Raw genomic sequence first — 27964 nt, 5'->3', positions numbered from 1 at the left:
TAGCCTTTCTCTAGCTTCACCAGAGCGAATCAGAAGAGAGAATGCAGAAAAACGCGCAAGAAAAGACGCAAGCATTATCAATCTCACGCATTGCGCATGCGCTCGTGGTGGGTCAGTGCCTTTGCTTCTCCGCTTCCTGCTAGCCCCAGGGCGGCTCGGCAGAGTCCGCGCTTGCAAAACCTGCAACAGGTGTGGAGAGGCGTGAGCGGGGCTCCGCTCCTGATTTAAAGGAGGCGCCGAAGGAGTCTCCGCCCTCTTCTTCTCTTCACGCCTAGCGAAGCCGCTCCCTGCTATTGGGCCGCCCTGCGCTGAGCTGGTTCCGACGATTTCCTTGCCTTGCCAGCAACTGGGAAGTGGGGGGGGGGCTGCTCTTGAGAAGGACTGGCAGCTGCCCCTGTTTTTCTTCGGCGACTTCCTGCAGAAAGACCAGGTTGGCCTCTTTTCTCCTATCTTGTTACGCATGTAAGTGGAGGAATAACGGGAGCGTCTGGCTCTTGCGTATAGAGGGGAAAGAGCGGAGGGAGGAGGGAGGATTCGATGGCTGCAGTTTGGAAAATACACAGCACACGCCTCGGTCTCTTCCGGGTTGGCTCGAGTCTTCGGGGAGAGGTGGACAATCGGGAGGTCCGGGACACGGACACCAGCTGGGTTTTCTTAAGAAACAAACCTCTCAAGATTTTGTTCTCAAACCCAGGCTTTACACAAAAGACCCAGATTATCCCCCTCCCCTTCCCACAATAAACCAGTTTTGAACTACATTATTTTTACCTATTTAATACGTACCACATAATGTAAGTATAGAACAACTTGCATTTTTAAAGTAAAAAAAAAAAAACCCTAGAAACCAAGACAGACATTGAAAAACTCAGATCTGAGTTTAAAAACCCAGCATTGGCAACGTTAATCGGGAGCCACGAACTGCGAATTGGGGTGCCTTCCCTGGACCTTCCCAGAGAATAGAACGTCTGTGAACCTCTCCCAACTGAGAAAAAAGAGCATCGTGGTTAATAGCTTGCTCAGAAATCTAGGAAATAATATATATTTGTTCTTATCATACATTTCCTGGACTTGCTTTCCTGTATAACCAAGCAAAATATACTGGGAGATGTGAGTTACTGAATGAGAAATACACTTCTCATCTTCTAAGCAGAAGCCTTACTTGTTATAAAACAGCAACTTTCTGAAGGAGAAAAAAAATCCTGCCAGGTTTTTTGTTGATGTCCTGATGCGTTTGTGCATCCTGAGTTCTGAGCATTTCCAAATAATTAAATGAGACTTAAGCTTTCCCAATTGTTTAATATGCTGATGTTTTATTGTTATTCTGCACAATATTTGTAGATTGTGAATGTGCTGATAAATTATTTCTGACTGTGCCATGTTAAGCATTCAGAAACCTCTATAGTACTGATCCTCTATTTCTGTTATGTCTACCTTTTAATATTCATATTGTATATATATTTTCTTTAATGTTTTTGTAATAGGTTTATTGTGACTTATATTAGCACTTAAGATGCTGGAAAGATTCAATAGTGTTAGAGTTTTATCTAGGACTGTAATACTTTTTAGAATGTAGCTTGAAAAAATGCTGGTACCAAGAAGCTATAACTGTGAATGACGCATTGATAGTTGCAAGGTCCTGATTTCCTGCAAGTGATATGAGCAACATTGCTCTTTTTTTTCAGATTTTACATACATGCAGCAAATGCAAGGAACAAAATTAAGCCTCAAAATAAATGGGGGGAAAATAAATTAGTTCAAGATTAATATTAGGGGCACTACAGGGGTGCTTTCTCTGAGAGAGGGGCATTGTTAATAATAGCTTTTTGTAATTACAGAAGGGTGATGATGTAAGTTGGGCAAGAAATCATCAGATCAGATAAAATGACCTAATTTAGAAATTCCCCCTTATCAAACCCCACTTCTTCCACCTATTGGGAAAAAGATTGTAAAACGATTTGTTTTTGTTAAAAATCTTGGTGCTGTGAAAGAATCCCTGGCATTTTTTGCAGGGGCAGGCAGAAAAATCATGTATGCTGCTTATCAAAATGAATGTCCTAATTTGTATTACTTGTAATCTCACATGTACTTTTTGACAAATTCATTAAGGTTTCATACGTAGCACTGCAACACTTTGTCCTGGCAAAATTTGTTTGTTATAATCCGTTTCCTTCTGTGAGTCGGCTTCAATGAACTTCCGGCAAGGCAGGCTGTGTGACTGCTTATCTTCTAGTTTAGATCAAAATGCTTCAGGAGATGAAGTTAAACACAAGGGAGGTGCCAAGTCAGTAGGATCTGGGTAGAGAATACAGTTCTTACGTTTACCCAAACAGAATCAAAATTTGGCTCTTGTTTCAGAATTTTTGCCTGACAGCGAGTTTCATGCACTATTCTACCACATCCACTTTTTTCCGCTAGCTTATACATTTTCCCCACCAAATGGCGATAGATTTAGAGTCATAGATATTGATGATTAATTGACAGTTATCTTTGTGAATTTATGTACGTATGTACTGTAATACAAGGATATTGCACCAATTGATGCAAAATATGGTAGGCAAAAACTTTTCAGACATGAGACTTTAATGATGAGCAAAAAAGAAACAAGAAGTTATTTACACATTTATTTTAATTATTTCCCCCTCCCTCTTTGGACCATCTTGTCTAATAACATTTCGGGCAGCCCTAAGATCATCATGACACCCATGAAAGACTCCACCACAGAAATGGACTTTATTCATACTTGAATAAGAATGGATTCTCTTTTTCCCCAGAGAATACTGTGAAACCATTTCAAATGACAGATAAAATAACATTCATAACTCCAGCAAAGTTATAATGGAGGTTGGGAAGTGGCCTATATTTACATTGCTTTCACCTCAAGAAATGGCAACTATTCGAAAAGCATGTGTATTCGGAACATCTGCCAACGAAGCTATATATATCACCCACAGCGATGAGGTAAGATTATAGTACTTACATGGGTGTGTTCACTTTCTCTGTCTGTACCATTGTTGGATATCTAGTGGGTAATATAAAAATGGCAAGCTTTTGTTTTAAGATTGCAATAGCATACATGTACAATTAATCAGTATTTAAAACATAATTCATTGGCATCCTTCAGTCTCAAAAGACTATGGCATCATGCTTTGGAAAGAGGCCCCAACGCAGCATCTGATGTGGCTAAAAAGTCCAATTCGGGAGTGTCAATCCCTTCCACACTGAGGGCAGATACATTCTGTCCCCTGCCCAGACCCCAGATTTCGCTGGTTCCGGGGCTGTCTCTTTGCCTCAGCCTGCCGAACAGGTGTCTCTTCGAATTGGAGAAGGCCATGCTGCGTCTTTAGCCTCCAAGTTGAACGATCAGAGGTCAAGGTTTCCCAGCTGTTAATGTCCATTCCCAAGGCCTTTAGGTCCCTCTTACAGATATCCTTATATCGCAGCTGTGGTCTCCCTGTGGGGAGCTTTCCCTGCACTAATTCTCCATACAGGAGATCTTTCGGAATCCGACCATCAGCCATTCTCACGACATGCCCAAGCCAGCGTAGATGCCATAACATAAACTTCAGTTTAAAGAAGATGAATTTTGTAGTTTCTTCGTTACAGCTAAAATTAATATTTGTAACCCACTGAAAAATAAAACTGAGCATAGAGTACTTTCCACTACGCAAATATGAAAACAGAAAACAAGATTTTATAAAATAGGTAACCATAAGTAGGACTCACTTCCTACTTTACTTTGGTTCACTTTCAAATACCCTGCATACAATTACCGAACACATATTTTGTAACCCCAAAATAAAACCCTACACACACACACCCCGAAGGCTGTATCATATCTCAATGGAGGGCTTCATCAGGAAGTACATAACAGAACTCCATTCTGAATCTGAAGCCAAGGGCAATCAGTGCAATGAATTCCTCTCATGAAGTCCAGTCCAGATTGTTGCTCTTTCATTGCTGCACATCTCCATTTCACTTCTTTTTTTTTAGAATTTACTGTACTGGGACATATCAAGACAAAATTGGGGTTAAGAAAGTTGCTCTGTGATTTTTATTTTAGGATTTCTTGTCTGTTTACTTTACTTGCATAGAGGTTCAGTGCCTTGGATCTGCAAATGGTCCAATACATTAATTGAATTGAATTGAATTTATTGCATTTATATGCCGCCCTTTTCCCCAAAGGGGACTCAGGGCGGCTCACAATCCAAGTCAAGGGAAGGGGGTACAGATAAGGGATAAAAAAGACGAACAGAACAATACACAATTTAAAAGCACACAACAACCATACCATTCGAGAGGGGGGGCAAAAGCTCTTTAGCCCCAGGCCTGTTGGAACAGCCAAGTTTTAAGGGCTTTGCGGAAGGCCTGGAGGATGGTGAGGGTTCGAATCTTCACGGGGAGCTCCTTCCAGAGGGTCAGAGCAGCCACAGAGAAGGCTCTCCTCCGGGTAGTTGCCAGTCGGCATTGGCCGGCGGATGGTATTCGGAGGAGGCCTAACATTTGTAAATTAATCTGATGCCTTCTATCTCTGACCGATGGGATATCCAAGAACTGATTTCCTCCCTTTCAATTCAACATAAATCCACAGGGTGAAACTGCTCTGTTCTGGGATGGGATTAAAAGACACTTGGAGTTGAGTTGCTTACTGCAAAAATCCTAAAGTGTCAATAGTCCCCTAGAAAACTAATGAGGAGCCACTAATGTCAGTGGATTTAAGCTGTGAGCCTCTGTTTAATGCTTGGCTTGTGTGACTTTTAGAGGTGGGATGGAGAGATAAGTAGCTTGTTCTAACCAGCTCGATTCCAGGCACTCATGAAGTTTGAAGCAGACAGAGAAAGATGGGAGGGTGATTCAGAACACTTAAAAAGGTATGCATGCATGGAAGGAGTATAAAGAAGAAAGCTAGAGTCTGTTCTGGTAGACAGTGTGAGAATTCAGAAGCACTAGAAAATTAATGACTTGGTAGAAGAAGGAAGGAAGGAAAGGAGAGAAAGAGAAAACCCCAGTCCAAAACATGGATGTATCTTCAGCTGCCTTACTCTTCCGTTGCTATGAGAAAGCGGGCCAATGAGCACATCTTTTTCTTTGCTGAAAGGCAACTTTAAAATTTGAATGATAGGCCAGGTATTTCATATGAAAAGGAGTAGAACAAAGAAGTTTTATTTACATGTAATTCAATATGATTGCTTTTTTAATAGAAAAAGTATTTCCTTTATTCACATTAAAGATTACAATTTTTTATTTATTTGTTTTTATTTACAATTTAGGTTATTTATTTGAAAGTAAGTTTGGATATTATTGTGGCCAAACCTTAATATTGCACATCTATATTGTCCACCACCACATTTGGTGTCAGCTCTTCAAGGTGGCCAAATCAGGAAAAGGGACTGCTCAAGACTGATCAAGCTCTACTTTATTTATTTATTTATTAAATCGATTTATAGGCCGCCCAATCCCGGAAGTGCAATGGCAACAGAATCTTGAAAAGCCTGCTTGTGTTGTTTACTTTCCCCTCCCTCTTATACCCAAAGGAATTAAGGCTAAATCAGCTTACGTTTCTTTTCAAGCTTTCTCTTTCTTTTTTGGGCTTGAAGCATGTTGTTAACTGTTACATTGTTTCTCCAAGGTGACCTACACCTAACAAGAGCAAATTGTTTTACATGTCAGAATACAACTCACACAGACATGTGCCTGTCCTCTAACAGATGGAAATGCCTATATGGGGACAGTTATTACTATCCACACTAGGTATAAAATATATTTTGGTCACTCCTCCATACAGGTGAAACTCGAAAAATTAGAATATCGTGCAAAAGTTTATTTATTTCAGTAATGCAACTTAAAAGGTGAAACTAATATATGATATAGACTCATTACATGCAAAGCAAGATAGTTCAAACCGTGATTTGTCATAATTGTGATGATTATGGCTTACAGCTCATGAAAACCCCAAATCCACAATCTCAGAAAATTAGAATATTACATGCAATCAATAAAACAAGGATTGTAGATAGAACAATATCGGACCTCTGAAAAGTATAAGCATGCATATATGCTCAGTACTTGGTTTGGGCCCCTTTTGCAGCAATTACTGCCTCAATGCGGCGTGGCATGGAAGCTATCAGCCTGTGGCACTGCTGAGATGTTATGGAAGACCAGGATGCTTCAATAGCAGCCTTCAGCTCTTCTGTATTGTTCGGTCTCATGTCTCTCATCTTTCTCTTGGCAATGCCCCATAGATTCTCTATGGGGTTCAGGTCAGGTGAGTTTGCTGGCCAGTCAAGCACAGTAATGCCACGGTCATTGAACCAGGTTTTGGTGCTTTTGGCAGTGTGGGCAAGTCCTGCTGGAAAATGAAGTCAGCATCCCCATAAAGTTCGTCTGTGGAAGGAAGCATGAAGTGCTCCAAAATCTGATAGATGGCTTAATGAAGCACAGTGAACCAACACCAGCAGGTGACATGGCTCCCCAAATCAACACAGACTGTGGAAACTTTACATTGGACTTCAAGTATCTTGCAGTGTGTGCCTCTCCATGCTTCCTCCATACTCTGGATCCTTGGTTTCCAAATGAGATGCAAAAGTTGCTCTCATCAGAAAAGAGGACTTTGGACCACTGAGCAACAGACCAGGTCCTGTTTATCTTTAGCCCAGGTAGGATGTTTCTGACGTTGTTCGGGAGTGGCTTGACAAGAGGAATACAACATTTGAAGCCCATGTCCAGGATCTGTCTGTGTGTGATGGGTCTTGATGCACTGACTCCAGCCTCAGTCCATTCCTTGTGAAAATCCCCAACACTTTTGAATGGCCTTTTCCTGACAATCCTCTCCAGGCTTCAGTCATACCTGCTGCTTGTGCACCTTTTTCTTCCACACTTTTCTCTTCCACATAACTTCCTATTAATGTGCTTTGATATAGCACTTTGGGAACATCCAACTTCTTTTGCAATTACCTTTTGAGGCTTTCCCTCCTTATGGAGGGTGTCAATGATAGTTTTCTGCACAACTGTCAGGTCAGCAGTTTTTCTCATGTTTGATTCCTACTGAACTAGACTGAGAGACCATTTAAAGGCTCAGGAACCCTTTGCATGTGTTATGGCTTAATTAGCTGATTAGAGTGGGACACTTTGAGTCTAGAATATTGCACCTTTTCACAATATTCTAATTTTCTGAGATTGTGGGTTTGGGGTTTTCATGAGCTGTAAGCCATAATCATCACAATTATGACAAATCACAGCTTGAACTATCTTGCTTTGCATGTAATAAGTCTATATCATATATTAGTTTCACCTTTTAAGTTGCATTACTGAAATAAATGAACTTTTGCATGATATTCTAATTTTGTGAGTTTCACCTGTATATTCAGGGAAACTTTACAATATCTGACTGGTTTCAAACCAGAAAGCAGTCAGGAACTAACCCTAACCTTTCTGCAAGTTGAAATAACAACTAAAATTAGGTCAGTTATCTTCAAATAAATAATTACCCATGTAGTGTCATGAGACACTACAGATTAAGAAAGTATTTCAAATTCTGCTACAGGAACCTACTTTGTTACTTTGTACAAAAACAGCTACATATTTCTGTGTTTTCACATGGCAAAGTAACTATACATCGCTACTTTGCTATGTGAAAGCAAACTCTACATAAAAGCATAAAACACAGAAATGGTTTGGTCATTTGGAAACATTTTCAACTTGAAACTGTTTCAGTCCCAAGACACTTCCAAATAGCCTGCCTGAATTTGAAATGATGTACAGAGTCTTAAACCTGATTTATCTTCTAACCGTCCCTTATTCCATATTTATAAATCGCAGTTTAATTGCATATCTGTTATACACCGCAAAGTCAATTTGGATTTTTTTTAACATGCCAGAAATGAACATATCCATGTCAGCTCATTGATTTTGCTTTTTTCCCCCCCAGGTTTTTGTATTTGGACTAAACTGCAGTAATTGTCTGGGAACTGGAGATAATCAGAGTACAATTGTACCAAAAAAACTTGAAGGTTTATGCGGAAAGAGGATCTGCAGTCTTAGCTATGGAAGTGGGCCGCATGTGATCCTTAGTACAGAAGGTGGGAAACTTTTTCTGAGCAGTATTAGAGGCACAAATCTAAGCACGTGATTCTTAGTTAGGGGGAGCATGCAAAAATGGTTGTAGTGAGAGAGTCTGCTTCTGTCAGTGGGGCCCATCATCTTGGTGTGAATTGCATTTGCCACTTTTCTTCCCCCACAATGGGTTGGACAGGTTTTTTTGCAGCCATGGACTGCATTTTTTTATGTGTTTCTATCAGTGACTGAGGGTCATGGGGTGGTGGTGACATAATTATATCTTCACGGGAGATAGAAATTGAGTGTTCATTCCTTTTTAATTTTTAAATATGATATATGGTGAAACAACATTCCTTGTGTCAACCAGTATTTAGAAGTTAGGTTTTTAAAACTAAAGTAAGTGCATGTTTAAAGCCTGTTGGAAGTTTAGTTTGCAATCATGCTGGATAACATGCTCATTTATGTTCCTTTAGTTGATTGATAAACTATATCCCATTAAGTTGCTGTCAAGTCTTTTCAACCAATAGATAGATTTTCTGCAAGACAGTTTGTCCCACACCTAGCTCCAGATTTTTCAACCATGCAGATGTTGTTGTAATTGAGTTCAACCATCCATCTTGCTTCTGGTCATCCTCTTTCTTCTTTCTTTCCATTTTCCCCAGCATCATAAACTTCTGAAGAGTGTCAGAACTTTGGATAATGAAGTTCCTTAGTTAAAATAACTGTAATGTTTAACATGGAAAAATGTATGTGATAAGCTTTAAAGATGAAGAGTATATTGCTCATTTACATTCTTCACACTACAGAAAGAATGTGTGCATTTAATTTTAACTAATTGCTCTTTAACTTTTTCCCAGTCAAGTAATGCCAATTCATTCAAGTTCTCCAGTACCACTGCATTATCCTCCCACAAGACAAGTCATTAGAGAAATGATCATAATAATCATAATAAGTAGATAAAAAAGCAAACCCAATCTACACAACTGACTAGCTATGTGTCCAAGCATAATAATAGTGCTTATTAAAATGTAATCTTGTTTTGTCTGATTAGGTATTCAAATGTTGAATAATTGCATGTTTCATCCTCATTTTGTTTATTCTTGGGTAGATGGTGAAGTTTATGCCTGGGGACATAATGGATATAGTCAGCTTGGGAATGGGACAACCAACCAGGGTGTGACGCCTATTCAGATTTCTACTAATTTACTCACTAAGAAAGTAACCGAAGTAGCTTGTGGTTCCCACCATTCTCTTGCATTATCATCTGAAGGAGATGTAAGTTCTGCTTTTCTAACTAGCTATTCAGTTTTTTGCTGTTAAGAATATACTTTTGGTTTGAAAATTGTCTTTGAAGAAAGGGTATTAATACTACCATTAATCTGTGTTTTTTAGTGAAATATCTCAGATGTTATTTTAATAAAAGTTCTTATCTTTATACAGGAAATAAGCTACTCTCGGCAATCTGATTTCATGCAGGTTTATATTTTGTACAAAGTATTTGGTAGCAGCAATAAAAAACAAGATTTCGTGCGTAAAAATAAAGGTTGAATGGGCTTCATTGATTTGGTGCCCAGTGAGACAGTGACCTATTTTCTTTTGATCTAGTAGGAGGCTTTCTGATTCAAAAATAAAATTTGGAATAATGGTGGTTGAATTTCCCCCTTGCTTGGAAAATTATAAGTGCTGAAATTTCTAAATTTTTCAACTGGATAGAATAAAATTTATAGATATACTATACCTGTTCTAGTAAGAAGAGGACCAGTTTCAGAAAAAAATGTATGAGAAAGTTGAAACTTGGCTCCTTTAAATTGTGTAGGCACATGTTTAAGGAAAGTGTCTGACTCTGGGATAACATTTGGAGGCAATGTGGTCTCTTCTGTGAGATTGAGCCTGTTTAATTTCATATCTGACAGGTACTAGAGTTTATTTGTTTTGCATGACGGGGATAATGTTCCATTTCAAGTCTTGAAAGTTTACAGTTAGTTTTGAAGTTAGTTTTAGTTTATCAGATATAAACCTTTGAAATTTGCCTACTATGAAAAGTGCTATAACCTTTGGAGATAGTTTTGGACATGTAGATCCTGTTGCTAGTTTACCTTTTATCATTGTACATGAGTTGAAGGCTGTTTGCTCTTACTTACTTACTTACTTACTTACTTACTTACTTACTCATGCATCGTAGTGGCGTAGCATTCTTTCTCCTCCTCTAGTATTGAGGATTGGGCCACCTAACAGTAATGAGCACACATGGTCAGGCTTGCATGGTCAGATTTTTTTCTTAAAGGAAGAATTAGGAAGAAGAGAGAGAGAGAGAGAGCCCTCATGTTGCTGTAGGCATACTTGGGGCTTTCTTTAAGGTAGAATACAGTTCTCTTTCTTTTCCTTCACTTCTATGTGACTTTTGTTTTCTTTTGAAAAATGCAGAAAAGACTTGTTGGATAGAAGGCAACCCACCTCTAATGCAAGGGCCCTACTTTAGAATGAAAAGAAATCAGGAAAAACCAGAGGAGAAAGATTGTGTTGTCCATCCTCTACCAGTGAATGCTGAATGCTGGAAGCTGAGAAAAATGCAGTCTGATACTGGAGGAAGGCAAACAATTTAAAGCTGATAGCTGCCTCTTCCTTTATCCAGTGAATCTGGGCCATTCCTTCATTCAGGGATGAACATTACATTTAACTTGTAAAACAGTATTTAAACTGTGTCTGTCTTTGGGGGGGGGGGAGTAATAACAGGGATTCCAAATGGGATCCCACTTGACTGGGTCACTGCTCAAAGTTCCTGCAGAAAAAATGTTCGCTTTCTAACTTAAGGTTTGCTGGATGCTACAAGGTAAAATCCACACTTTCATTAGCCAAGTGTGTTAGAAGAAACTCCCATATCAATGGCTTTGTGTTGCCAGTAATTAGAAGTTAATCACATCAGTATTTTGAAGTATATCATAAATGCCCATGCTACTTGTCTGTGGCTTGTAAAGTGAGTTACTGGTTCCACCACAAAACCGCGGACGACAAAATCGCACTTGACGAAAGCGCGTACGTGACGTCATCACAGCGCGACGAAAACATCGCGCTGTGATCGATAAATGTAAAAATAAAGTGAAAACCTTACCCTAACCCCCCCAAACTAACCCTAACCCTAACCCTAAACCTAACCCTTAACCTAACCCTAAATCTAACCCTAAACCTAACCCTTAACCTAACGCTAAACCTAACCCTAACCCTTAACCTAACCCTAACCCTAACCCTAACCCTTACCTTTATGTGAATCGGCTTGCTTTAATTTTATTTTTATTTCAATTTTTAATTTTTTTCGTCGCGCTGTGATGACGTCAAATGCGCGCTTTTGTCGATCGCGCTTTTGTGGACCGCGGTTTTGACGGGTCACGGAGTTACTTTGGTACCTGTATTGTTAAACAGTATATGCTTTGGGGAAATGTTTCTGCTCACCTATTAAGGTTTGTATTTCTCCCTCTTTGTTCTTTGTTAAAAGGTATATGCCTGGGGCTATAACAACTGTGGACAAGTCGGGTCAGGATCAACTGCAAACCAGCCAACTCCTCGCAAAGTCTCCAGTTGTTTACAGGCTAAGGTAGCAGTCAGCATTGCCTGCGGTCAAACTTCTTCCGTTGTAGTCATAGATAATGGGGAGGTAAGCATCTGGTGGCCTTCCACATTTGCCTCTGATTCTGCAAACAGAAGTGTTAAAGTATTTCATTGAAAACATACAACAAAGTGCTGTTTAATTATTGGGATTTAAAAAAACAAAAACAAAAGTCATCTACTTGTTATGCAGGTCAATATTACATTTTACTTTCTTGCACAAGGATGTTTTCTTCGCTGACTAGAGCCTGTTTCTGAAGAGAATTCTGGAGGATTTTCTGTTGGTAGAGAAAATGGCATTTATTGGTAAAGTGGGGAGCAATTTTCAGTCAGTTTCCTTCCCTTGCACTTTTAAAAATTCTCTGGAGGATATGAACCAGCACAGAATCTGTAAAGTTGCCAAACCTTGCAAAATTTTCAAATTAAATTTGGAAAAATGCTTAACAAGGGTATATATTTCAAATCAAGTACAAAGGATTGCTTCAAAAATTATGATAAGTTTTAAAGCATCAAGTGTCTATCTCTGTTCAGTGAGAAAATCTGTCTCAAAGCCTTGAATTTCAGCCAATTGTGTGAGAAGGTGTACATTTGAAGTGAGCCCAAAAATAAAATAAAAAGTGTGATGTGAGGAGATGAAGCAAGGAGATGCAGAATGAAGACAAACCTTGCTCTTGCTCTCCTGGAGACTGGCTTAATTCAAAGGAAGAGTTACCTTTTTGTTCTCTTTAAACATATGGCCAATTAAAATAGATTCAGAAGTAAATATGAGCAATTCAGAGAAATTCTCTGAAATTCTGCAGTATCGGTGGTACCTGGGAAAAGATGGCTAGTCTTCAGTCTGTGAGACCTTTTGACTTATATTTCTTATCATTCTTTATAGTTTTATTATCCAAAGATCCCAGGGCTGTTTTCCAAGTAGTACAGGCCTTGCTTATTTCAATATCCATTTAAGGAGTGTTGGTACCGGATCTAGGATTCTGTGACAATAAGCTCAAACTTGTGTGAATGCCAACAGGTTTTACTGGAATAAACTACAGAGTTACAGATGAGAAGGAAGTAGACCAGTTTGTGTTCCTTCAATTGGTCAGAAACTTCCAGAGTGATAAGGGGACAAACTTCCTGGAACTGGCTGCAAGCTACATAACATCTTCCTACGTCATAACTTAGCCAGCTGACTAACTAAGTATCTACTAACTAAGATACTTTATGTAAGGCATTGTCACTAGACTACAATACCTAGAGGCAGCCCAGTGACATTTCTTGTCAATAGCAGTTAGTCTTCTTTCCAGGTATCTTAAGTGAAGTATTGCCCCTTTTGCAGTGTTGAACTAGGGAGTTCATGCTAATTCTCTTTATCTTCATTGTTATTAGTAATGATACAGATAAAAAGCTCAAAAACGGGGTGATTGTATAAAAAGTGCAGTCACTTCTGCAGTACAGTAACCTTTTATAAGCATAGGTGTGGAAAGCTGTCATATGTGCAAATAGAAAGCAGATTATACTATTATACCCAGTGACCTTATCTTCCACAATGGAGAGTAGCATTGATCCAATCCTTCTGTTTCATAGGAAATCCAGACTTCTACACCATCCAAAAATAATCTGTAAACTATGGAAAACATTTTCTATCTCTGTAAAAAAATTAAGATTTCTCCTCTAAAATAATAAAGTATATTTATGAACGTAGGAAATGAGAAAGGAAATAGTACAAGACTTTGTTTTAAAATAAGCTTTCAGTGCATTCTATTTCAAAGTTTTTGAACATCTGCTAGTTTAGCACTTCTATTCTCCCAGAACAAGGGGCTTTTGGGGTAGAAATAAAGTACATGATTAATTAACCTCCTCCTTACCCCAGGTCTATGGCTGGGGGTACAATGGCAATGGACAACTTGGTCTGGGAAATAATGGCAATCAGTTAACTCCATGCAGAGTGGCAGCACTTCAAGGTGTTTGTGTAATGCAGGTGAGTATAGAGGTCTATGTTTTCTGTTGCTTGAATGGTTGTTGGGAAATTGTCCCTAATCTTGGGAAGATTCTTTGTGAATGAGATAAGGGGAGTGCAACTTCTACTTCACTCATCTCTTCCAATATTGATTTTTAAATAAGTGGATAGAAAGTTATGCATGTTGAACGTTTTGCTTTTGAACTGTGCAGACAGCTGCATTCTTAGATGTTCTTGGAGAATGACCTTGGGATATTTAAAGCAAATGAAATGAAAAGTTTCCTGAAAGCTTGAGAAAAATCAGGTGTAGACAAATCAGTTTTAGTCCCTTGGCCTTTGTCTTTTGCCCTTCATACTCCATTAGCAATCTTGTCCTTCTCTTCAGTACATTATGGATGGCTCTGATGGATTTCTACAGCTTAAGTATGCATTTGTGGACAAGAACTGAGAGGCAGCAGAAGTGGTGAAACCATAGATTGGTCTGTGCTGTTCCCTGGCAGAGTAATTGCTGTTCAAGGCATTTGGAATCTGCATAATATACAACATGTAGTATCTGAAGTGCAAAGTCAGAGCTGTGGTATTGGCATTCAGTGTACACATTCTTAAATATTCTATATTTCAACTTTTCCAGCATGTTTGATTGTCTTGGCTTCAGTAACAGCAGGCACTAGCCGGAACAATTAAGAGTACAGGTTGTCCTTGACTTACAACCACAACTGAGCCAGGAATTCTGGTTGTAAGTCATTGCAGTTGTAAGTTGAGTTACTATATGACCAGACTCAATGGTACAACTGTTTTTACAATGTTAAGCAAGCTACTGCATCACACAGTCATAAGGTTGAATCCAGCTTATCCAATGTCACCTTTGCTAGAAAACAACAAAAAATGTTGCAAAATGTGGTCACATAGCAATAGCAGTTAGACTTATATACCGCTTCATAGGGCTTTCAGCCCTCTCTAAGCAATTTACAGAGTCAGCATATTGCCCCCAACAACAATCCGGGTCCTCATTTTACCCACCTTGGAAGGATGGAAGCTGAGTCAACCCTGAGCCGGTGAGATTTGAACAGCCGAACTGCAGAACTGCAGTCAGCTGAAGTAGCCTGCAGTGCTGCATTTAACCACTGCGCCACCTCGGCACATGACCTCAGGATGCTGGAACAGCTATAAATGCAAGCCAGCTACCAAGCACCCAAAATGCAAATACATGACTGCAAGGGTAGTGCAGTAGTCGTAACTTCATGGACAGGTTATAACTTACTTTTTTCAAGTTTGTTATAACTTTGAACTATCGTTTAGCTGTGGTTCTAAATCAAGAACTACCTGTAAGTGCTTCAGACCTCCAGTGAGCACCTCATCTCTGCTCTTCATTAAAGCAGCCCACAAATCCCAGACTTGGAGATTGTAAAAGGAAGCTGCTACCTAAGGGAATCCACCCATTAAAATGAACTCATAAGCCAGAATCATCCCTTTTCAGTCTCTTGGAAAAGACTGATCTTATTTAATGAAGAAGAGAAAGATGCTATGTTTGCTAGAGGTCATTGTTTCACCCTAATAATTGTGGAAGTGTGTACAGCCCTAGCAGGGGTATAGATTTGGGATTGAAGAATTACCATTTTTAGAGACTAGCCAACTGATACCTAAATATGGTACAAAATTGTTAATAACTGAAGCTTTTATGCCTCCTATAAGGGTTTCTCTTCTAGCATATCAAGCATGCAGCTTGTATTATGCTCCTTTCACTGCTATCCTGGAGTGGTATGTATACTAACTCCTGCCTTCTTTACAAACTTATTTGCAGATTGTCTGTGGCTATGCGCACACGCTAGCACTAACAGATGAGGGTTTACTGTATGCCTGGGGAGCAAACACTTATGGGCAGTTGGGGACTGGCAACAAAAGCAATCATCTCAGCCCAGTGCAAATCATGATGGAAAAGGAAAGGTAAATGCTACTGCAGCTAACGCTTGCTGAGCTGGGAATAGGGTTGTATCAGCTACCTCCAATTCATGGCTCTGGAAAACAAATGTGTGCATGCATTTTGTTAATGAGCACTTTGGATTCAGGGGGAATAATCCAATATGTAGTGCAAAAGGGCTCTTCTTGATCCCCCCCCTATTTAACAAAGAAAGGCAAGTTTCTTAGTTTTCTTTTCATACCAGTGAAATAATGGTTAAGGCAGTTAATGCATAATATCTATCTTCCACCCGCACCTTCCTCCCTTCTCTGCTTCAGCTAAATAAGAATAGGAATGTGGCAGTGATTTATCATTAATTGTGCCCATATATCTAAAGAAACAGTTTCTTTGCATGTAATGCAGTTACATTTTTTCCCTACAATCCCCTTTCTCTATAGAGTTGAGCTATTTTGTCAGCAAGCATTTTCTCTTCGGCTGCCAGCACCTGATTTCCTTTGCCCCAAGGCTGTCTTTCCCTTGCAGCCAACACCTGTCTTCTCTGGACTGCACCCAGGTATATTTCAAGAGTCTTGTCCCAGGATCACCTGGAAAGGACAGCGCTTCAACACTTCAGCGTGCCTGGAATCACCAGCCATCATTTCCCACTCTTCAAATCTTTCTCACCAGCTTCTTTCTTTGTTGCAAGAAACAGAGAAACAGTTTCTTATCTCCAAAGTTATTTATCAGCGGCCTTGCGCTTCTTGGGTGACCCTGGGAAACTAGTAACAGTCAAATAATTTTCTATAAAAAGAATAAAATACAAAGATAAAAGATGACAAATGCAATGAAATGAAGCCCCCTTGGTTATTTATTTTATACTCTACATGCCCAAAGTTATATGGGCCACAGTACTTGCCATCAGCCACCAGTTGCTTAAATAAATTGCAGACAGCTGGATGGGGAAATCAATGTCCATATCCACCCATCTCAGCCAAGTGACTCTGTTTATGGGTTGTTTGTAAGCACAAACATTAGCACACACACACACAGGAAAAAGCTTTTTCTCTGAATCTGAAGAGGAAAGGGTTAAGATGGCAAAGAAGAGGCAAGTCCTTAGCTGAGTTCTTCACAATATAAAATCATAAGGTTGTAAGGGATCTTGGAGGTCTTCTAGTTCAACCCCTTACTCAAGCCTTATATACTACCATCCAAGTCAAAGGGGCGTGCTATCTTTCCTTGAAAAACGATGAAGCCTCTACAACACCGGCTGGCAAGCTGTTCTCACTGTCGGGAAGTTTCTTGTTAGTTCGAGGTTGGCGTTCTCTTAATGAGCTTCCACCCATTGCTTTTTATCAGGTGCTTTGGGAAATAAGTTGACACCCCCCCCCATGACACCCCTTCAAATACTGGAAGGAAGCTATCATGTCACTCCTAAGCTTTCTGTTTGTTAGGCTAAACATACCTAATTCCCCTCAATTTAGCTTCCATACCCATTATCATCTTTGTTGCTCTTTTCTGCATACTTTCTAGGGTCTCTGCATCTTTTTTGTATCACGGTGACCAGAATTGGACACAGAATTGTTCATTCCTGTCTACAAGAGCACACAGATCAGTTACATATTCTATTCTATTCTGCTCTATTTTATCTCATCTTTATCTTCATTTTCTTTACTCAGTAAGTATATTATCTGTAGGAGGTACCTAACCTTTAAGGCTCTAGATTGAGTTTTGGAACAAAACATGATAGTGAAAGCAAAATCAGGCACCAAACGATTGGCCAGCATAAGAACAACAAGACAACTGTGACATCTCTGGCACTGAATACTTGTGGTCTGCTTTTATCCTTGTGTAGGGTTGTCGAAATCGCTGCTTGCCATTCCACTCACACATCTGCTGCCAAAACACAGAGTGGCTTAGTTTACATGTGGGGTCAGTGTCGGGGGCAGTCGGTGGTCCTGCCCCATGTTACCCACCTTTCCTGCACAGATGATGTGTTTGCTTGCTTTTCCACTCCTTCTGTGATGTGGCGTCTCCTGTCAGTAGGTGAGAACTAGTACACTTAATGTCATATGCAGAAGTGAAAATTTCTCATGTTTATGGAAGCCTGTAATGGACTGTGGCAATAACCTTCAGAGAAAAGAGGAAGAGTTAGTCTAGACAGAAGAGGAGTGGGTGTTTTTTTTGGGGGGTGCGCGGAAACAAAATCTGAGCCTCAGCTAAGAATGGAGTTTGAGAAAGCATCTTAGAATTGACCTTCCCTTCTTCTCCAGTATATATGACTTATAAGTTTATAATTGATAATTTTGTCTGTGTGTGTTTTGAAGTTTTATACATTCATGATCAGGAAATAATGTTCACAGGATAGTCATCAAATTATCCTGTTTCTGGAGCTGGAATACAGTGAATGTAACTCACATAACATAAAATTAAAGTTATGACTTTTATAAGAAATGGGAACTGAAGGATTGTGAAAGCATCAAGGGGCTTTTCACGTAGTGCTACTGCTTGTTCCCTGTACAGGCAGTTGGAAGGGTAGGAAGAATGACAAATCGGATTTACCTACCTAAATACCAAAATACTGATAGTCAAAGAACATGAATCCTGGCATCTGATGAGAACTGTAGTACCCCAAATCTGAAACTATATTGATTGTGTTAGAATTTAAAGTGCCACACTTAAAACACAATATTCTGTTTTAAGAACTCCTTTCTAGAATCAGACTTGTTTCATATTTCAGATCTGCCCAGTTACATGGAACACAATTTCTTTATAAGAATGATATATTTCATTATCATGTAGAAATCTAAATGAAGCAGTCTGTTGATGAAAGCTGTACTATATATATATTTTTGGATCATTGATCCCTTTTGCCTTTATGGGATACAGTACAAGAATGCTTCTGTAAAGCTAACAAACAAAATTGTGTAAAACTCTGAAGTCTGGCATGAATTGACTCTATGTTCTTTTGGTGTTATAATTGTTTTTACAGAGCATGAGGATTTTTTAACCGTGACAGAGTCTTTGAAGAGAGAATTTGACAGTCCTGAAACATCAGATCTAAAGTTTAGAGTAGATGGAAAATTCATTTATGTACATAAAGCTGTTTTAAAAATCAGGTAATGTTTTTAACTAATCATCCAGGTGGTTAATAAATGCCTAAATCATTTTACTAATGTAGTATACTGTATTTTATTTTGCTTCTTTAATGAACTTGCCATTTTACATCCTTTTTAATTGCTTGTTATAGGTGTTAAAATGAGATTAAGAATAGATTAATACATCAATAGGTACTTTAAATTTGATTAAAATTAAAAGCATTGGGTAATCTTTCATTTTGAGGCTACAGTTTTTGTGGAATACTAGATATAAAATACAGCTTTAATTACTCATGTGAAAATAGCTATTAGGAATAGCTATTAGGACAGCAGGTTGGGCTTTAAACTAATAGAAAAAAACCTAGGATTGTTCACGATGGCAAAAATGCTGCCGGGGAATGAGAGCAGACCATTTTGAAGAAGCCATGTGCTGCCTATATTTCTTCTGTTCTTGATGTAATGTGCACAATTTGGAGGAGGCCTTACAGTGTTTTTTCTTGCAGATGTGAGCACTTCCGTACTATGTTCCAGTCCTACTGGAATGAAGATGAGAAGGAAGTGATAGACGTAGATCAATTTTCCTATCCAGTGTATCGTGCTTTTCTTGAGTACCTATACACCGACAATGTTGACTTGCCACCTGAAGATGCTATAGGTAGTAATCTTTCACAAAATTATGTTGGGAAATTAAGGAAACAGGATAATTTTTTTGTTTTCATTTTTCAGAGGGATAGGGAGATGATGCCATCTTACCACAGATGTTAGCAGCGCTTGGTGCCTCTACTGTCCATCTTGCCTTTTCATTTCATTTCATTTCATTTCATTTATTAAATTTATAGGCCGCCCAATCCCGGAGGACTCCAGGCGGCTTACAATGAAAGAAGAAAAAAGAAAAGCAAAATAAAAAAAATAGTTTAAAATTCACAACACACATACGTTCTAATCAGGGCTGGACCTTAACACTAAAGTCAACAGCCCCAGGCCTGCCGGAACAGCCAGGTTTTAACGGCTTTCCTTTCAGTTTGCAGTTCTGTTTTGTGGTGAACTGATGAGAAAACAATGTTCAAACAAACCAATCTAGGTTTTGGAATATGTTAGATTAAAAATGGCATCTCTGTAAGGCACCTGCTTCAGCTACCTTCTCAAGAAAGTAAAACTCTTGAAACAGTTATGTTATGAGAACTCCGAGGCTGCATGGTGCAAAGTGGTCTTCCTTGGGGCATTGCGACCTGTAAAATATTGCTGGAACCGGCAGAGAGGGAGTCAGTGCAGATGGCCATCTCTCTCCCCACCCCCCCAAATTCCCCAAGCAGTTACAGCAAAAGTAAAAGCATGCAAACCATTCCACCCATGGTGCTTCCCCCCCCCCCCATTTCCAGAATGGCAGCGTTCCGATAGGGACCTGAGAATCTCTTTAAATGGTGAATATACATATATGCAGTGGTGGGATTCAGCCAGTTCGCACCACTTCGGGAGAACCAGTTGTTAAATTTATGAGCAGTTTGGTGAACTGGTTGCTGGAAGAAATCATTAGGGCAGAGAAACGGATGTTAAATTATTTGAATCCTGTTAGATTGGGTAATGGATAGGCGCACACAGGCTTAACGGTAACAACAGCTCTTTATTAAATACAACAAGTGAGAACAATCCAGTGAAGTTGAGTCTGACAGCAGCCCTTTTATAGGGAGCTGTCAGACCCTTCAACCAATAGGGTTAAACCTCTGTTCCCGCCGGAACAGAGGACCTTGGTAGAAACCATTGTAGTTAGAGTAAATATCTAACACCCCTCCCCTCTTGGATGGAACAATCCTACCTGTTATGTAGTCACACAGGTAGACGGGCTTTTGGGTAGCTCTGCCTGACCTGCGCAGTTCAGTAGGAGGGTTTTCCTTGGACAGGTCGGACGGACCTGTTTGCTCTGCAGCTCTGCTTGGTGGAAGGTCCTGGAACCTTCCACAGACCACGGCTGGAGCTCCTAGAGCCGGTTTGCTCAGAGCTCACTGCGGGCCTACAACAAAACCAGATATGTTTCCTGGTACCCTCGGGCTTGAGCTGGCCGTGGAAGGAGTGCGTGTTTGCTCTGTTTGGGTAGGGCGCTGGCTAACTTGTGCAGGAGTTACCTCTGGTTGTCTTAAGTGTGGAGTTGGAGAGGTGGCCACAGAGTTGGTCAATATGCCCCCTCCAATTCCTACCGTCCTCGAGCTCTAAGAGCCAAGAGCGAGGGCGGTGATGCCTTTCACTGTGGCAGGAATCCACAGAGTTCCCCCGTCGCAGTTGTGGGCGTATACCGAATCACCTACGCTAAATGCCCAAATCTTGCTTGTGGAGTCTGGGGGGTGATGAGGCAGAATAATTGGGGTGTAGCCGGTCTAAGTGGGACCTTAGCCGGCTACCCATGAGAAGCTCAAAGGGGCTTCTCCCTGTAGTGGCACTGGGTGTGATGTGCTGAATTAGCAAATAGTGGTCAACCTGTGTTTGCCAGAGGCCTCTTTTGCAGATCTCACCATTCTCTCCACCTGACCATTGGAGGCCATATGGAATGGCGCGACCAGGGCATGCCTGATTCCCTGAGCTTTTAGGAAGGTCTCAAATTGCATGGCCGTGAATTGGGGCCCATTGTTAGAGACCAAGATGTCGGGCAGGCCGTGCGTGGAGAAAAGTCTCAGTGGCACCTTGATGACTGCTTCTGCCGTAGTGGAGGTCATCAGACTACCTCTAACCATTTTGAGTAGGCATCCACAACTATGAGAAATGTCTGGCCATGAACTGGGCCAGTAAAGTCAATGTGCACCCTAGACCATGGTGCTTGAGGTCATTCCCACTCCTTAGTGGGCGCCTCTGGGGGAGCTGGTCTGGACTCCTGGCACGGTGTGCGGGTAGCCACCCACTCTTCGATCTCCCTGTCCATGTTAGACCACCACACGTAACTCCTAGCCAAAGACTTCATCCTGACAATTCCAGGATGCCCTACGTGTAAAGCCTCTAATACTGCAATGCACAGTTTGGGTGAAACAACTACCTGGTCCCCCCACAGTAAACAGCCATTAACAATCAATAACTCATTGTGTTTGGCAAAATACAATTTGAAATCAGCCCCAACACATCCAGTTCAAAATTTGTTTGATGGTGGAGTCCTTTGCAGAGTGATGGGCAACATCACTGGATGAGACAGGCCCAGTCTCAAGGCAGTCAGTGAGGAGGACTGGCTTCTTGGCGGTAGGGTCAGCAAGTGGGCAGTGGCTTAAAGTGTCAGCGTGCCCCAAAGTGGAGCCTGGTCAGTAAATGAGGCAGTAGGAGTAGGCAACTAGGAAGATGGTCCATCTGGTCATCTGTGGTGATAATGACACTGGGGTAGGTCGGTCCCCAGCCAGTAAGCCCAACAACGGCTTGTGGTCAGTAACCAGTTCGAAATCCCGGCCATATAGGTATTCGTGGAATTTCTTTACTCCGGCCACTGCAGTCAAAGTCTCATGGTCCATCTGGCTGTAGTTCCGCTCTGTGGCAGACAAGGTCCTGGAGTAAAATGCAATAGGGGCTTCGGTTCCGTTGGGCATGCGGTTGCTGAGGACGGCGCTGACGCCGAATGGGGAAGCATCACAGGTCAGCATCAACGGCAGGGTCTGGTTGTATTGGACTAGGAAGGAGTCTGCTGATAGGAGACATTTTACCACGGCAAAAGTGGCAGCCTCGGTCCTGCCCCAGGACCACTTTGCGTTCTTAGCCCGGAGACTGTGTAATGGCTCAGTAATGGTGGCTTTCTATTTAAGAAAGATGCTGTAGAAATTAAGGAGCCCGAGAAACGCCTGCAGCTCGGTTTGATTGTGAGGTGTGGGGTGTCCTGAATAGCTTTGATTTTTTGTGAGGTCGGGTGACTCCCAGAGCTGTTGATTAGTTACCCTAAGAATTCAACCCTTGGCACATTAATTTGGCATTTCTCTTTTTTGAGATGGAGGCCTTTGTCTCTAATTCGAGCCAAAGCTGTTTGTACACGTTTCCTTGGCCCACGATGGGGACCCGGTTGCCCTGGTAGTCTCGTAGGCGGATGCCAGGGGTGTGAAGGTGCTGCTACTTTAGGCTAGGTTGAGTCTGACAGCAGCCCTTTTATAGGGAGCTGTCAGACCCTTTGACCAATAGGATTAAACCTCTGTTCCCGCCGGAACAGAGGACCTTGGTGGAAACCATTGTAGTTAGAATAAATATCTAACAAATCTCACACTGCATATATTATACCAAAGTGCCATTATATTGCTGAATTTGTGTTTATACCTTGCTGATTAGATATTAGGTTCCATTGTACCCCAGGAATGACAGCAAGACTGATTTCTTCTCTGGATTCAGACTCCTATTGGGAATTAAACTCACAGACCTTTTGCACATTAGATAACTGTACATAGTGTATTAGTTATAGAAGCTGTCCACATCCTGGCATGCAGCAGTTACAGGAAGGGATCAAAAGAACGTGTCACTCAGGCCTCTTCAGTTTACTTTCTCTTAAGCTGCCAGCGCCGATTGACAAGGGACAATGGACTGAATATGCCTTTCTCTGGTGAACTCTGCCTCCTGAGATGTGTAAAGATTTTACATTTTCAGTGCAACTTTTTATACTTTATGATCCATGTGCAGGAGATTCTGCATAAGATTAAAGAACTCTTAATTTCAGGGCTACTGGATTTGGCTACATCATACTGTGAAAACCGATTGAAAAAGCTGTGCCAGCATCTCATCAAAAGAGGAATCACAGTGGAGAATGCTTTCTCGCTGCTCACTGCAGCAGTGCGCTATGATGCAGAGGTAAATCAGCTGTCCCCTTTAGTCTGCCCTCTCTAATGCACGTTGGGGAATTGCTAGGGAAACAGTGAAGCAGCCGGGCACAACATGACTTTAAGAGGGGAGGTGGAAGTCAGAAAGAGGTGTGTGTGCGTATACATATACACTGTATGAATACTGGTGGGAAATTGGAGTACTGTCCTGGGAGTGTTTGAGTGATATGTCTTGGGATGAGCTATGTGAAGACACAGTTGGAGAGTCATCTTGGGTGATAGAAATGAGCAACAAAATGTTTTAGAATGACAAAGATGTGTTTGTTGGCAATTTATATCTTCATCAGTTTGCATTCTGTGAATTTCCAGGTGATATGAAGCCAGATACATGATTTAGCATTTGAGACTCATACTCAACTTAGTGTCTGATCAGATTACTAGAGCTTTCTGACCAGTTGGACCAGTGATGGGTTTCAATTTTTTTAGAACCTCTTCTGTAGGTGTGGCCTGCTTTGCGGGAGTGGCTTGCCAGCCATGTGACCGTGTGGGCGTGACCAACTTGTAAAATGTGGTGAAACTCACTTAACAACGCTCTTGCTTAGCAATCAAAATGTTGGCTCAGGAACTCTGGCATTGAAGTGTGCCAGTCTTAAAGCTGTCAAGTTACAAGACCCTTGCACCCCTAACCCTTTAGAAAAAAAAACCCAGGGGTGTTCAAACTTGACAGCTTTAAGAATTTAGGTTTTAGATAGGACTCTTAGAGGCGGGCGGGACGATTGGTGAGCCAGCCAATCAGTGAGTGGTGGGCGGGGCAAGCGTGGTGCGGACGGTGGGGGGAGGGAACTGGAACCGGTTCTAAATAGCACGGTAGATTTGTGGAACCTCTTCTATAGAAGAGGTTAGAACTGGCAGGAACCCACCCCTGAGTTGGACCTTATCTCAGCTGCCATAACATTATTTGGGACTAAGGAATTGAGCCTTGGGCTCTGCAGAATGCAGTCCTGTGTTTACAACAATATTGTAAGAGCCCGAGATCTAATTCAGTTCAGCTCCTTGGAGTCATGCTAGGCATTCCCCCCCGCCCCCAAGAGTCAAAACTCTTTTGCAGGGCTTATGCCACAACACCTTGGAGATGCGTATGTATCTCATTGCCAAAGTACAGGCTTTTTACCTTTGCATTATACATAGTAAAACATGATTGGAGGCTATCACAGTTCTCTTCATGAATTATCAAATAATAAGCATTTTAGTGGTAAAAATGAAGAGAGAAGAGTCAGAATAGACACATCTGCCCAAATAATTATTTCCAGTGTTATGGCAAATTGATCCAAGTTTGTTATGAGAGAACATTTGTGAAGTTTTAGGGATGATTTATCTATTAAGAGAGTGGTTTTTCTGCTGCAATAAGAATGCGAAACAATTTGTCCCATCATAATACTTTTATTCTGTTTTTAATACCAAATACATTACTTATTGATAGGTTTTTGTTCAATCGAGGTAGTCCACCTTGAAGTAGTTTAATTCAAAATTAATCTAATATAATCTGGAAATAAAATACTTAAAAGTGCTATCTTAATGCTGCTATATCTGTTTATGTCTACTTCAAATTGTATTTTCACATACATGGAAAAAGATTTGAAGGCAGGTAAAATTAAAATATTTCCTTTTTCTATTGTGGTTAAAACAAGTGGCAGAATGACCTAGTTGAACATAACAAATGCTGTGTATGCTGTTAATACTTTCTTCGGCATTGGTAGTATTGAATGTTTTAATTTAAAACTTGTTTTGAATGAGTTTAATTTTTTTTTGTTTTCTATCCAGGATTTAGAAGAATTCTGCTTTAAGTTTTGTATCAATCATTTGACTGAAGTCACCCAGACATCTGCCTTCTGGCAAATGGATGGTTCTCTGTTAAAGGAATTCATTGCTAAAGCCAGTAAACATGGAGCATTTAAGAACTGAGAGATGTGTTTGTTTTGGACTATTATCTCCACAGCTTTCAGGCCTTTTTCTCATAGGTCCAATTAATTATATCACCTGCAATATAAAACCACAATGCCCAACAGCTGTACTCTTAAAGGGATTCCAAATTAAGTAGCAAGCACTTTACTTGGGTTTTGTTATTCCAAAGAGTTGGATCTATTTACTGTTTTAAGTAACTCTTGAGAAAATCAGAACAGGTGGCTTTGGTAGAAGTAGCCAAAATAATGTCAGAGATTCTTTGCAGAGATGGCTTATTAATTTTTATAATCACATTGTGGTACCTCTTGTTCTTTTGAAGCACTCTAATGGCAACTGGAAAATATCTTACATGGAATAAAGGGAGTTTTGAGAAAGGAATAATCCTCTCTGTATATATATGAAGGAAACTTGCAGTCATTTGAGAAGAATTTGTGAAAAATACTCCATTTCTCTATACATCTTCCTAGGAATAAGTCTCACTGAATTCAGTGGGATGTAATAGATTTGCACTGTAAGTACATTGAGTTATACAATAACTTGAAATGTTGAAGGACCAGATTGTTTTTCCTAAACAAATTGGAATTATTGTTTTTGTATTTCCTTTGAAGTGTATTATGTTTGGAAAATAATTGCATAATGTTCTGTTTTGGGAACTTAAATCATTCAAAGTAAATGACTGTCGGAAAGCTGTTTTGCATTGTGATTATGTATAATCTATATAATAAAATGGATGCCTGCCTAATGTGAGTTCTAAACTTTATTAAAATTATACATTAAATAATCTTTATATGAGAACTGTGATATTCTGGATGGACTCCTTTTTTCACCAAAAAAGTCGGAATGAATTTAGGAACTTGATTATTTGCGCAGCATTTCTGAAATGTGAATACATGAGAAAAGCTATTAAGTTATTTGCTATAGAAAAGTTTGATCTTTCAATTCTCTGATCTGAAGAGTTATGCTTCTTTCTTCTTGGAGTGACTGATGTTTGACTCTGACTTGGTGCTGTTCATTTATTGGTGGTTTACTGAAATCACTTCTTGGATGACTAAGGTTTCCCCTCATAGTCCTCTTACCTTGCCAGAATCAGGTGAGCTTAAAAGACCCTTATACGTAAAACCTATCCTGTGCTGCTTCAGCATATCTGTTGCCATGGATTTCTAATAATCATCTTGTTTAAAAGTCTCTATTAAAATGGAATTAGCTCATCTGTTTCTAAGGCCATTTTTTGTCTTTTTAAAAAATCTGAAGCTGTTACTACTAATGCTTTTGTGTAGCGGAGAACAAATTGACTAATACCTTAATACAGAGGTATTCAATCAAGATTACATGAAGGATTTATACCACTCTATAAAGCCTTAGTAAGACCACAGACCACACCTAGAATGCTGTATCCAGTTTTGGTCACAAGATGTTGAGACTCTAGAAAGAGCGCAGAGACGAGCAACAAAGATGATTAGGGGACTGGAGACTAGAACATATGATGAACGGTTGCAGGAACTGGGTATGGCTAGTCTAGTGAAGAGGATCAGGGAGGACATGATAGCAGTGTTCCAATACTTGAGGGGCTGTCACAAACAGGAGGGGGTCAACCTGTTTTCCAAAGCACCTGAAGGCCAAACAAGGAATAATGAATGGAAATTGATCGAGGTTCAATAGAGAAGGAGAAATTTTCTGACAGAACAATCAACCTATGGAACAGCTTCCCTTCAGAAGTTGTGGGAGCTTCATCACTGGAGGCTTTCAAGAATTTGAGTTTGAGTTTTGAAGTTTATTTATATGCCGCCCTTTTCCCTGGGGGGACTCAGGGCGGCTTACAACTCGAAAAGGGAGGGGGGGAAACAAACATTTAACACATAGGACAATACATCATTAAAAAACACAACATTCATACCATTCGGGTGGGTTACAGTCTTTAGCCCCAGGCCTGACGGGATAGCCAGATTTTGAGGGCTGTGCGGAAGGTCTGGAGGGTGGTGAGGGTACGAATCTCCACGGGGAGATCGTTCCATAGGGTCGGAGCTGCCACCGAGAAGGCTCTCCTCCCGTGGTTGCCAGTCGACATTGACCGGCAGATGGAACTCGGAGGAGGCCTAGTCTATGAAGAAGAGATTGGACTGCCATCTGTCAGAAATGGTGTAGGGCATGAGTGTCAAACTCAGTGTCACATTGCTGTCACTTGATGTTTCATGATGTTTTTTCCCTTCGCGGAGCTAGAGTGGGCATGGCCTGCATGTGACACATTCAACCCACAGGCCGCCAATTTGACACACCTAGTATAGGGTCCCCTGCTTGGATGTGGGGGTTGGAGTAGATGACCTACAAGGTCCCTTCCAACTGTTAATCTGAAATATCTAATATGATGTCACTCAGCCTCTTAATCTCTTGTTTACATGAGATTTAATGCTTCCTTGTTTGTAGGAAGAAATACAAGTATTTCTTGTATTACTTCTGATACTATTGTCCTTCACTGAACGTACCCTGATTTGTCTATGTTAAAATTACAGTATGCAGAACCAGCTCATACTTCAGAAGTTGAATTAAAGTTAAATGGCTACCGCTTTCTCTATTGAAGCAGTCCAATATTCAGTAGTTTAATTCTTAAACCACTGCACTGCTCTTAAAATTGTTTAATAAAACCTGAAAAGAAATGGAT

General features: G+C 40.5%; 1 protein-coding gene across 2 annotated transcripts; it reads left to right on the top strand.

The window, feature by feature from the left end:
• The first annotated feature begins 137 nt into the window (after nucleotides 1–137).
• RCBTB1 (RCC1 and BTB domain containing protein 1) lies at nucleotides 138–26107 on the top strand. 2 transcript variants are annotated; one of them, XM_087716714.1, is made up of 12 exons: nucleotides 138–430; nucleotides 2772–2958; nucleotides 7925–8075; nucleotides 9161–9327; nucleotides 11543–11701; nucleotides 13508–13615; nucleotides 15396–15538; nucleotides 17344–17534; nucleotides 18481–18607; nucleotides 19090–19241; nucleotides 23247–23377; nucleotides 25168–26107. In XM_087716714.1, the coding sequence occupies exons 2-12, from the start codon at nucleotides 2836–2838 to the stop codon at nucleotides 25306–25308; spliced, it is 1593 nt and encodes a 530-aa protein (XP_087572840.1). In that variant the 5' UTR covers nucleotides 138–430; nucleotides 2772–2835; the 3' UTR covers nucleotides 25309–26107. The 2 variants fall into 2 exon arrangements, with proteins under 2 accessions (XP_087572840.1, XP_087572841.1); XM_087716715.1 differs by having other exon boundaries at nucleotides 138–462.
• The last annotated feature ends 1857 nt before the right edge of the window (nucleotides 26108–27964 follow it).

The sequence above is a fragment of the Thamnophis sirtalis genome, unplaced genomic scaffold (assembly GCF_051295495.1).
Source record: "Thamnophis sirtalis isolate CommonGarterSnake01/CBP01778 unplaced genomic scaffold, rThaSir2_p1.2 scaffold_5, whole genome shotgun sequence".
NCBI lineage: Eukaryota > Metazoa > Chordata > Lepidosauria > Squamata > Natricidae > Thamnophis > Thamnophis sirtalis.
The sequence above is the reverse complement of the archived record's forward strand: the minus strand, read 5'-3'. Positions and strand labels throughout refer to the sequence as shown.

Excerpts from the sequence above, each read along its gene's own strand:
- RCBTB1 (XM_087716714.1), top strand. The coding sequence starts at position 2,836 with ATGGAGGTTGGGAAGTGGCCTATATTTACATTGCTTTCACCTCAAGAA. Across the intron at positions 9,328-11,542 it reads CATTATCATCTGAAGGAGAT|GTATATGCCTGGGGCTATAA; the intron begins GTAAGTTCTGCT and ends CTTTGTTAAAAG. Across the intron at positions 18,608-19,089 it reads AAAGCTGTTTTAAAAATCAG|ATGTGAGCACTTCCGTACTA; the intron begins GTAATGTTTTTA and ends TTTTTCTTGCAG.